We start from the raw sequence: 12,420 nt of genomic DNA, 5'->3' as shown, positions 1-12,420 counted from the left end.
CTTTTGTGCTTGACATACTGTAACTAAAGATCATATAATACACATTGAAATACACAATACATTCAATTATAAAAGTACATTTAATAGCTTCATTATTTGCAGTACTTAGAAAAACAACCAAAAATGAATTTAGATTTTTTGCAAATATTTTTTTTCAATCTAGTGTTTGGACTTTTTCTGGTTATTAGTGTGCCAATTCAAATAATGACACATAATATCTTGCATTTATGTTTGTTAGTGCTAATAACATGTATATGCTTATCCTTTTCCAACTTTTAATTGTATTGCTTTGATGTTTTTCTGTTTTTGTTTCGCTCGTGGATATTGTCATAGTAATATTTTTTATCCAAATGTATGGTATACATGGTCAACTGTAATAAGAAAGAACAAACTCCTTCCGTCATTAAAATATAGGAATAAGCCTTTTGTTACCCTTAATATTAGGCGAAGGCAACTGCAAAATTCTATTAAATAAATAAAAAAATGTTTTCATATTTCCTCTCAGTTATGCTGTTTTCTACTATTGACACTATTGACAAAGTATTATTATTTCAGTTCAATTTAGTAATGTTTGTTCATTAATATGTATGTATATATTATGTATTTATTTGTATTATTATAATAAAGGATACTTTATTATATGCATTGATCACATTTTGGAACCTCTCTTAAAGGTCCCATGTCATGGCCATTTCTACTGATCATAATTCCATTGTTGAGGTCTACTAGAATAGATTTACATTGTTCAATGTTCCAAACTCACATTGGTTTCTCATACAGCATCTCTGTATAGTATGTGTATTCACTCTCTGTCCTAAACGGCTTGTTGGAGCTCCTGCCCCCCCTCCCTATGTGGCCGTCTGCGAGACAGCGAGACACAGCGAAACCCAGCCCGAAACCAGCCCGAACACACACACACACACCCGCAGCCTGGCTGGGAGTTTGTGTGGAGCTGCAGCTGAGAAAAGATTGAGTGTGTGTGTGTGTGTGTGTGTATGTGTGTGTGTATGTGTATGTGTGTGTGTGTGTGTGTGTGTGTGTGTGTGGTGTGTGTGTGTGTGTGTGTGTGTGTGTGTGTGTGTGTGTGTGTGTGTGTGTGTGTACTTACCCTAGTAGGGACTCGTCTCCGAGCACCACCGCCCCTTCCACCATACATTGTGCAAGTGTAGTTAGAGGAAGCTTCTTCTACACAGAAATATTAAACAAACACAAAAGAAAAAAAAACATCCTTTATTATCTCTGATGGAGGAGATGCTTTCTAATTAGCACCTGCACATCCACATAAATTCCCACTTTATGAGATGAAGTTGTTGTTCTCTCTTTTCCTTTGACAGGCCTTATCTGCTCCTGCCCTGTCAGGACCACCAACACTAAATGAGGGAATGTTTTCTGTTTGCCCCTAAGCAGGATTAGGGAAAAACTACCACGAAACTTTGTGAAAGGCTGAATCAGGGGCCAAAGAAGAACCTAGTAAGCTATGGGGCTGGTCTGGATCACTGTACGGATACACAAATATTGTTCCTCTTGACTTGTTAGCCTTGATGTGGTTTTTTAATGATCTGAGAAATGTGTTCTTGACTGAATGCAACCATTAGACTTTGGTAGAGGTCTGCTAGAGGTCTGAGTCTCTGTAGGCTTTAAAGTGTTTTTGGGTGTTTTCTCACCGAGGGAGACCTGACAGATTTCTTCTCCACCTCCACGCCCTGCTGGCCCTGCAGACAGGCGGTCAGCTTCTTGTGTGTGCTGTGGGAAACCTGCTTGACCAGCTCCAGACGTTTCTCCACCTGAGACACAGGAAGAGAGAAAAGACATGAGAAAAGATAATACAAAAATACAATATACCTATTTGTCTTCCTACCTCAGGTACCTCATACCTGAAGTGCTAATTATCGGTCTAGATTGTTTTGGTGCGAGGGTCGTATATATTATATTGAAAAGGACATATAATGCACATTTTCAGGCTCATTGTTGTGACTCTACTGTAACATGTTTCCATGTTTTAATGTTCAAAAAGCTCATTATTTTTCTCATACTGCCTGTGCTGCAGCACCTCTTTTCACCCTCTGTCTGAAACCAGAGCCCAGGCTGCTCTGTTGTGATTGGTCAACCTTTTAGAGATGTCCCGCCCCTTAGAAAATCAGGTACAATGTGTACATGAATTGGAGCGCTAGTCAATAGAAGTGTGAGTGTTACATAGTGATGTCACTATGTTACGGAAATAAATAAAGGCCATTAATTAATTAACATGCAGAAAAACCTATACAACACACTACAGGAAATGAAAACGCCAAAATCAATAAAAGGGCCTCATTAACTAGCCAGATCATGACTTTGGACTTGGCAATACATTCCTGAACAATCTAGATAGATATATAGATAGCACTACAGGTAAGAGAACACATATGTAATATGGGGGTGAACTATCCCTTTAAGTCATAGTCAGGATATCCCTATTTGCAGTTACTATCACACACTTGCAGGCCCTTACAGCCTGTCTGCCTGGCATCAAGAAAATTCCCATCCGGTGACACTTATACGACACCATTACCTGTCTCACCTAAATGCCTCTCATTTCATTATTAACCCAACTCAGTGGAACCGTCGTGGCTGGCGCTGAGGGCGGCATTAATCAGATCAATTACAGTGCTGCACCCCGAGTCAATCAGTGGGGACGCTCAGCCTTTTGTCTCACAAAGAAGTTCAATTTCAGCGCTCATTAACGACACCCGCAGGCAGTGCACAGAGCCATTTGAAAAAGTCATTTCATGCAGGCTGAATACTTTGCACCGATGATGATTCTTTTTCCCTGTGAGAGGCAGAAAACATTGTTCACACACACACACACACACACACACACACACACACACCACACACACACACACACACACACACACACACACACACACACACACACACACACACACACACACCACACACACACACACACACACACACACACACACACACACACACACACACACACTTGATTGATTAGTACCTGTAGTAGGTCGTCACTCAATACTTCTGTTTTTTCCGCTCTGAAAGAGAAGAGAAGAAGAAAATATGTAATTACATCATTTGCTGAACTTCTATAATTACAGTTGCAGCCTGGAGCAAAAATAGGAATGCTTCTTTTTCTATCTGTTACAAATGGCTCAAGCTAATTCAAAGGAAAGACTACAAAGTTTGAGGATGGAAATCTGACAGGGAAAAAAGAACTTGCATGTCGCCCAGTCAAAATCAAATGATCTCCACTTTACAATAGCAGCTGTTTCACAAAGTCAAATGACTCTGAAGGCAACACAATACAGTCTCCACAGGCTCAACATGAAAGATAGTTAAGGTCCACCACATGAAGGATAGTCCCACTGCAGTGCACACAACGATGCAGAAACATATATCAGTGCACAACATAATAACTGCCAGATCATTTCATTACTTGCTTAAGTATGATAACGCTGTTTCTCTAATTGGATGGAAATATGAAAAAGCTTGTTGATTAATTTCCAGAAAATGTTATTAAAAATAAATATGATGACACAAGAGTCTGAGGCTAGCATCTCTGTGAGTCAGTATAATGGTGATTTTGTTTGGGAGCTCTATGGCACAGAGGAGATTTATCAGGATTTAAAACACACAAATAAGTTGTAGTTGAACCATTCATTGTTAGTATGTATTAACAATAAGCTATGAAACACAATCAGCCTTATCCTTTAATAAGTGACCCTTTTTTTGTAATATAATTCATCCTTTTTTAATGTGGACCTCTGTAACTCTATATTATATATATTATAATAAATACTTCCAGCTGAGGTGATTTTATTTTCTGTCTCTGTGATTGTATTTTATTTGATTAAATGGTCTCTGAACGATGTAGATAGATACAGACAAAAAAGAAGCCAACATTGAATATATGATTATGTAAAGAGCTAAAACAAACAAAAAAAAGAACATTTTTGTTGCATTTTCTTTGAGTTGTTAGATCATCAGTTTCACCAAGCCATTTAACAAAATAAATCACAACACTATTGAATATATTGTCTACGAGTCTTAAGACCAGCACACAGAGGGAGAGGTGTGTGAAAGCACCAATGCTTGATCTAAAATGTAGATGTTAGCACTTAGCACTGGGATATATTAGGTATATATGAAATACCTCAATATGGACGTTGGGATCATATTGTAGGGTTGACTATTGATGCTTTCATCAAATATTTACACAAAGGGTTTTTTAAATGAAAAATCCTCAGTAATGTGGATATATTATCTTAGCATGAAAAGCCAAATACTTAAATAATATCAACTTACTGTAATGCACTTTTTAAAACCAGAAAAAGACAACACTTGTGCCATAACCTAATATTAATAATCTAAAAGCATGTCTCTCATATCATGATATCTATATCAAATTGAACTATTGCCCAGCATGACTGTCATTAAGATCTTCTACCGCTGAGTGATATTCTCTGTCTTTGCTCAGCTCAATACACATCGATATGATACATCAGGCTGAAAGCATCTTAACATTTAGCTTCTCCTTATTGCGTGTGCATTTGAAGACACAGAAAGCAATGTGGTTTGAAGAAAAATGAGATCGATGGCAACAAAACATGTGTTTCAAGCACTGATTCCAGAGATGAACAGCATCGGCATACCAACAGTGATTTTTAGCCCGTCCTGCTAACACCCTAACACAGCTCAAAAGATTCCCCAAACATGTCCACGAATACACCGTCACTAACTCTATTTCAACAAAGCATCTATTTATCGTCTGATTTGTATTGGCATGCCTAGAAAATAGTCAAATTGACACACAAGAAAGGAAATCACCTGAGATAAACTACTTCAGCCCTGGAGGTAAACATGTAGTTTAGGTAAAAGAAGAAGTACAATTGTTCACAAGGGTAAAAATTGAGACCCCAGCAGCTTTAAGGATATTTAACAAATTATTTCCAATATTAATATTAAACAACCAGTATAAAATCATATTAATAGATATTTTACACATATATATCCTAATAATCAGCCATTAGTCTTGATATATATACCCCTTATATAGGCTGACATGTAGAAATAGTACCAATCAAGAAATGTAAATAAAATCAATTATTTGCAAGAGTGCATGTGTGCTATGCTTATAATCCAAACCTAAGACAATACGATCGTGAATCTGAATCATCCAACAGCTCTGTCCTTTTCTTTCTGAACACCAACCAACAAAGTCTGCCTCACCTTACTTCCTCAACAACACAGACATCCCCTCTGATTGTATCCTGACACAGACACCTATCATCTAATCCAAATAAAAGGAACCTTAAAGTTCTCCCTGGACTTACAGAGCCTTTCTGTTCCTGCGAGAGGATCTAGTCCCGTTGATTTGCAGCTTTCTCTTCCACATCCCCCTTGCTAACAGGAGGACAACCACCTGCTTTCAGGCAAGAGCAGAGTGACAATGAGGGGGGGGAAGTGGAAGGACAGAGGGAGGAGAAGGAGGGCGTTAGCCTGAAGAATGAGACCTGACTATCTGGTCCTTTGGCTCTCTCTCTTCACCTACATCTCTGTCTTCTGAATGAATGAATTGATTCTGACCTTTTCAACCTCACACACCTTTGATGTGGTTTGGCAGGATTATAATTATTCATCAAATGAAAACAAGAGTACAGTAGAAGAACAAATTACAATGATCAACCTTAAAATCGGCATTATAGGGCCCCTTTAAAGGAATAGTCCTTTAACTAAAAGTGGTAGACCAACCAAACTCAGCAGCCACCAGCAACACGTATGAAAAACGTTGAGACAAGGAGGTTTAGTTATGTCAATATCTGTTTGGCTTTGTGAGTGTGTGCATAGCTTTCTCAGAACGACAGTGTTTGTGTTAGCACAGCCACAATAGTTCTGTGTCTGTGTGTTGATTTAACCTCATTTATTTGTGAAACACTGTGTGCAAATACAGGACTTGTTTTCTCCGAAGTTCAAAGTAAATCACTGACAGTCTCTGGATTCACTTCCTCTCTGACAACAAGGACAGATTTACTGGCTCAGTGATTTTAACTAGAGGGGGATAATGATCACACACATACCCACACTAACACACACACACACACACACACACACACACACACACACACACACACACACACACACACACACACACACACACACACACACACACACACACACACACTAATGAGCAGGTTAGCAATTAGTCAAGCCTGATGCTGCTCTTTCACACACTCAGACAAACACAAGAAATCCAAACATGCTAACAATGCAAAGGAGTGTTTCTCATTTCCTTTCCTCGGTGACAGTTGTTTAGATTGCATTCAGGTGAGCCCACTCACACACACACACACACACACACACACACACACACACACACACACACACACACACACACACACACACACACACACACACACACACACACACACACACACACACACACACACACACACACACACACACACACACACACACACACACACACACACACACACACACACACACACACACACACACACACACACACACACACACAGAGGTTTTAACACGAGCAGAACAACCTGCTGTCAGCTGCAACGTGTGTTTTTCCAACCCGACGACAAATATTCAGACTTGTTGACCTCCCAGTCCTGCATGTATTATATTTGCAAATGTACCTCCATAATGGCATATAATAATATCTGCGTAGAGCGAGGATGATTTAAATGTCTCGAGTTGTCATTTACACAATTACCAGCAGGAGGCAAGATTCGATAATACTTCGACCTCATGTCTCCCTGAGGAAATGGAATATTAACTGTATTCTAAAGCTGCAGCATATGTACCTGCAGTGTTGCTGTAGATGCATGAATGTCAATGTGTTTTCCTGTAAAAAGCATCTGTATACCGATGTGTAGTCAGTGGCTTTAAGAGCACATATTGACAAACAGGGCACAATGTTAAAAGCAGACACTTTGGAGAAAGAAAACCATCGCAGTATGCATTTTAAACCCATACACATCTCCAACTAAATGTACCTTTCTTCTCGCTCTGCCTGAAAAAGGTTTATTTTTTAAATAAAACATGCATGCTGCAAACATTTCCCCCCCAGTCCCTGCATATCTGCACATGTATGGAGAGGAGAAGGTCAGCTGTTAATGTTGTTGTGCTGACGTCCCCACTCCGGGGATTTAGTCGTCGTAACGCAGTGTGACGGGAGGTCACAGCTGAGCAAGGGAGAGGCTGAACACCATATGGTCCATATTTGGGAAGATAGATCAAAATCAAATTGGACAATAAAAATGCTTGCAGGAAACTGTGGCCTTGTATCAGACAAGAAGGGAAAACCTCCATTCAGAATATTAATTTGAAGACCTTTCCATCTCTCTGCAGCTTTTAGTTAATTGTCTGACACATCAAGGGCACTAAAACATCCCGTATCAAAGCCTCAGCAGTAGAGTCAGGACTTTATTGCAGCATCAGCTTCTGTCATCACAGCCGGGATTCCCACTGGTATGGAGAAGAGAGAGGGGGAGGCGAGGCAGTGATGAAGAACTCAGAAGCAGAAGGAACTAGAAGAACATTAGAAATAGTGTAAAAATGGGTTTCACAGTGATAGGGCAATTGAGCGAAAGTATGAAACGACATATTGCTCTCCTTGAAAGATGACTTGTTTTCCCATTACTCGGGTCCAGAACTTTTGTCAGATTAACAATTAGATTTTAAGTCATGGTGGACTGTTGGGGTGCTGTGTACCAGGAGCTAAAGAAAGTGTGTTGATCCTTTGAGGAGGTTGGGGCAGTAGCTACATTTGAGCAAACTGCTAACTGCTAACAGTGGGGCTGTCCCAGGCCCACCTAGTTTACTCATTGGCCCACCCTGAGAAAGCTTTGGTGTACATTTGAATTATTATTATTATTATTTATTTTTTATTATTATTATAAAAAAATGTATTCACCCATTGAGAATATCCAAGCATTCAAAGTGAAATTCAAGTGAACAAATATCGAGTTGAATTAATGTTGTATGTGTTTTATCCTCTGAACCAAATTCATTTACGGTAAAAACTGGTTGTTGGTTCCGGCGCGTGCCATAGTAACGTGAGAGAGGCAGTGAGCTGCCTGCAGGGACGCGCTTTTCTGCAAAATGTGCAGACATTTCCCCAGCCCGGGAGCTGAAGGTGCATTCACGAGGGATGGATATGTAGACTGGAAGTACCTGCGTAACTCGTTGGAGAGACATAAAAAAAGCGAGGACCACTGCAAGTCCATGAGCAGGTTTGAATGCTACAACCTATTGTTGCTGTTAGTGCAATACAAGAGTTACATAACGATTGTAAATAACCCAATTTGTGTTCTGTGAAACTGAAAAGGATATTTTCAGTTTGACTGTTACTGTTACTTTCGTTGCAGTTGTAAATATGTCTTAAATGTAATTTAGGTTAACTTCCTGTGTTATTTAGATGCTTTTATTTTGAAGGCGAGTTTACGCTGTTGACAGGAAGTTATTGTTGCTATGGAAACAACGTGATGGAGAAAAGGAGCGGAGATTAATCTACATATAAAGACGGAGAAAGTAAAGGATAAAGTTTATGTTTAAGTTTAGCACCCCCCGAAGAGGCACAAAGTTGGTATTAACTATAATATAAACATGTATATAGGTTGTGTCCTAATTCGTTTGTATGCTGTTTTGTAGCTTTGCTGTCTGTTTACAGTTCACTTTGGGTAGTATGCTAAAGTGATTATAATATGGATGGAGCCTAAATGTATTTGTTATTTTTGTGTCTTTATAGCTCTTAAGTTGATATTGGAGATTTCAATGAATTCATATCATCAGTCAGGTCTTCGACCATTATTCGGAGGGAAACGCTACAACGATGCTTGGCAATGGGCATTATTATATATTATTATTATAGGCCAGGCCTACTTTAAAGTCATTTTTCCTCCTGGAAAAAGCTGGCCCACCCTATTTTATACAGGCCCGCCCTAAAGTACATTTCTGCCTACTACTGTTATACATCCATGGGCTGTCCGTCCCTCAGACCTGCATGTAATTGTTTCTGCCACCTCGCAATTAATCAAATAAAGAAGTTATCCAACCGCACACTGTCCGTGGCTGTTTTATAAATAAGCCCTCTCGAGGTACACATGTTATTACAAGACAAGAAAGGCCGGGGCTAGTCGATTAGAATGCTAAAAGTGAAGGATATGTCTGCAACACAATTAAAAGGTGTCTTTGACCGAGACGTCAACACTGTGACCTCTTTACAATCTGATGATAATGTAAGTTCATATTTGGAATGTGTTAAACTATAGTTCCGGCCATAATTTACACATTGCATCTTTTAGGCTTTGGCTTACATTTCAATGTAAAGCCACTACGTGTACATGTACTATTCAACACTCAAACAAACACTTACAGACAACATTAATGCTACCAGCAAAGTTCCCTAAATATAGGATTTAAATGCCTGAATAGAACAAGTCAGCACTCATTTATGGGCTTGATCAAATAAATAAATAAATAAAGGAGTATGAGGTTCTGGTATAAAAAGAAAAGCAAAGTTACGCAGGATGTTATGGGGAGTGAGAGGGCAAACACACCAAATTAACAGTTATTAAATGATTGTATTTAACACAATGCTGACGTATAAGAACAAAATCTGCATTTCCGAATAAGCTCTGCAGCACAAATACGGCTGCTGTACAACATGTGAGTAGGTTGACCCGTGAATATGCCCTCTGAAGGGTCAGAGGTCAAACCTGGGTCAAACACAGCCTCCATCTATATGAAGCTGTTTTGGTTGTGAAATCCTTTATGAATGCAACGTTTTTTCCAGCAGTTTATTGTACCATTGTGCAGCTTTAATTACAATTGCTCCCATCATATTAAAATCTGTCCCCTCTAGGTGTTACTGAAGTAATCTGGCAGAGCCATTCGGAACACTAAAAACTGAAATAAACGTGTTTTTCCAAGATTCCCCACATTTTTCTAGCTGATTTCTAATAAACGTTTCCATTACAGGTTTTTTCTCTAACTGAAATCACTGCAGCAGAAATAAAGTGCCAGCATTGTTCTCCTGTCACCTTCAGGGCAGCAAAACACTTGATGTGGTTTCTCTTTGCTGAATCAAAGTAAAAACTGAACCAACACGCTTCAACAATTGTTGCTGCCGATCTAATAACAGAGGACCATCAAGTGGTGACACATGTACTACATCAGAGAGATGAGAGCTGCAGTGGATCGGATCACTTCCTCAATCAGAGTATACCTGGATATCGTATACGTTGTAATATTGTTGATGTATTTGTGTGAAAGTAGTATATTAATATTGTTGCTGGTCAAGGTGGAGTCAAACACGTTTTAATTAGTTTATCACGTCAAAGTGAACGTTTGAGCTGAATTCAGGACATATTATGCTAATTTTCTGGATCATACTTGTATTTAGTGTCTCTACTGTGACATGTTTTCCTGCTTTAATGTTGAAAAAGGTATTTATTTTTTCTCATACTGCCTGTGCTGCAGCACCTCTTTTCACCCTCTGTCTGAAACCAGAGCCCAGTCTGCTCCGATTGGTAATCTGGCCGGCTGTTCTGATTAGTCAATCGTTTAGAGATTTCCCGCCCCTTAGCCTATCACAAACATTGTGTTGGAGCACTAGCCAATAGAAGCGCAATTGTTACAGAGTGATTTTATTATGTTGCATAAGCTAAAAAAGGAGCCTAATGGAGGCGTTTCAGGCAGGGGGGGAGTGTGTGGGAGAGAAACTCCCTCTGTAGGGAACATGGGATCTTAGCATTTGCAGACCAATTACATGCACAACAATCCGTAGAATACACAACAGGAACAAATAAAAACATAATAGCGCCCTATCAATTAATTCCCTCCAGTTGTTCCTGCGACATTTCCAGCAAATGGCCGAGCAACTCAACAATAAAAAATAACCCCCCTGACCACAGCTAGCACATGCAAGGAAGGATAAGAAGCACAATACAGCACTCTAATTATATCTTTTAAATATTGTCGGACAGACTATTTGGATGACTTGTCCGACGCATCCTTTCATTTTTTAGTAATTCATTTCCTAAAAAACAATATCAACAATGAAATAAAAAATCCCAATACAAACTGTCTGGGCTTCTGAGATGTCACAGCTCCTCACTTCAATTGCACCATTATTTCCTCTACCCACCTGCTGCCATGAGCTCCGGTCAATACTGCAGCAATGATGTGTGTCTGCACACAGCAGACCTGAGATAGCCATTATTTGTGTCGATTTAAGTGTATTCATTATATTTCTGCAGACCCATAATTTAATCCACACATGGAGAAGCAGCAGGAAAAGAAAAAAGTGATGTTTCACTACACCAGAAGGATATAGAGCTCTTTGACTGCATTATTGCATTATGTAGGCTTTGATAGGAACAGGTCATACATATAGAAATGCGATTCATTCCATCCTAATAAGAGATTAAATATATGATGAGGAAAAAATGGTTCAAGGACAGGAAAATCCCTGGGGAAAGGATCCAAGTGAAGTCAGATTACCCAACATGCTTCTCTCCAGCAACTAACTGAGGGAGGGAAGAGGGGATGTTGGGGTTGCCATGGCAGCAGGTGTTGCAGAGACAGAGGCGATGGATGGATCAAACATCGAAGTGAAGAAGAAGGCGTGTGAAGATGAATGAGTAAAGTGGAGTCATTCCTCTAAGCAGCATCCTGAGGTGCGACGCCGGTGGTCGAGCATTCATTCGTCACTGCAGCAGAAGATGATATCTGTATCTCTCTCTGTTTGCATCCACACACACACAAACTCACACTCACACACTCTCATCTTATTTTGATTTCAAGGTCATCTGCTTTGCCGAGTGGAGTGGGGGTAGAATAAGAAATAATCATGGAGCCTTTAAAGAAGATCCTGTCTCAGTAAAATGTAAATCGGTGCACATGTAATAATAATAACTTGTCAAGTGTTTCTGCCTTTGGACATGATAGAAATAATGTCTTTTTCAAACCATTTTTTATTTATATAATGCTCTATTTTAGGCGTTTTGATCATCGTGGACATAAAACACTTGAAGCAGGACAACTAACAATTAAAACTGACATAAACTGCAGAAATACAGCCCGACCATAGTGCACTACATGAAACATTTTGTATAGCTTGATAGACAATTAAAACATGTTCTGATTGTTGCGGAGAGTTAAATGAGAACTTTGATGCTAATTGATCTGGCTGTGCATCAAACACATAGCCAGGAAAGGTTATCTAAGTCTAAAGATAGGAAGCTGGGGAAACAGCTAGCCGTTCTGTACAAGGTTAAAAAATACACCACCTATTAGCACCTCAATAGCTCACTAAAACAAAAAACAAGTTGTGGTGGTCATACAAGGAGTTAAATTGACAACATGTTTTTTGGTGAATAGCAATACAACTTC

At 39.4% G+C, this 12,420-nt stretch overlaps 1 protein-coding gene across 13 annotated transcripts in view; it reads right to left on the bottom strand.

The window, feature by feature from the left end:
• LOC117547039 (rho GTPase-activating protein 44-like) overlaps nucleotides 1-12,420 on the bottom strand; it is a 95,874-nt gene that overhangs the window by 36,628 nt on the left and 46,826 nt on the right. For 10 of the 13 annotated variants that reach the window (XM_034217475.1, XM_034217484.1, XM_034217487.1 and 7 more), the window contains exons 1-4: nucleotides 5,337-5,440; nucleotides 2,999-3,038; nucleotides 1,665-1,784; nucleotides 1,109-1,185 (exon numbers count right to left, since the gene is read on the bottom strand). In XM_034217475.1, coding sequence (XP_034073366.1) covers nucleotides 1,109-1,185; nucleotides 1,665-1,784; nucleotides 2,999-3,038; nucleotides 5,337-5,398 — 299 coding nt within the window. In that variant the 5' untranslated portion in view covers nucleotides 5,399-5,440. Of the gene's footprint in view, nucleotides 1-1,108; nucleotides 1,186-1,664; nucleotides 1,785-2,998; nucleotides 3,039-5,336; nucleotides 5,441-12,420 lie in introns of those variants that run through there. The other 3 variants (XM_034217477.1, XM_034217478.1, XM_034217479.1) reach the window with 3 other exon arrangements.

Source organism: Gymnodraco acuticeps, unplaced genomic scaffold (assembly GCF_902827175.1).
Source record: "Gymnodraco acuticeps unplaced genomic scaffold, fGymAcu1.1, whole genome shotgun sequence".
Taxonomy (NCBI): Eukaryota; Metazoa; Chordata; class Actinopteri; order Perciformes; family Bathydraconidae; genus Gymnodraco; species Gymnodraco acuticeps.
The sequence above is the reverse complement of the archived record's forward strand: the minus strand, read 5'-3'. Positions and strand labels throughout refer to the sequence as shown.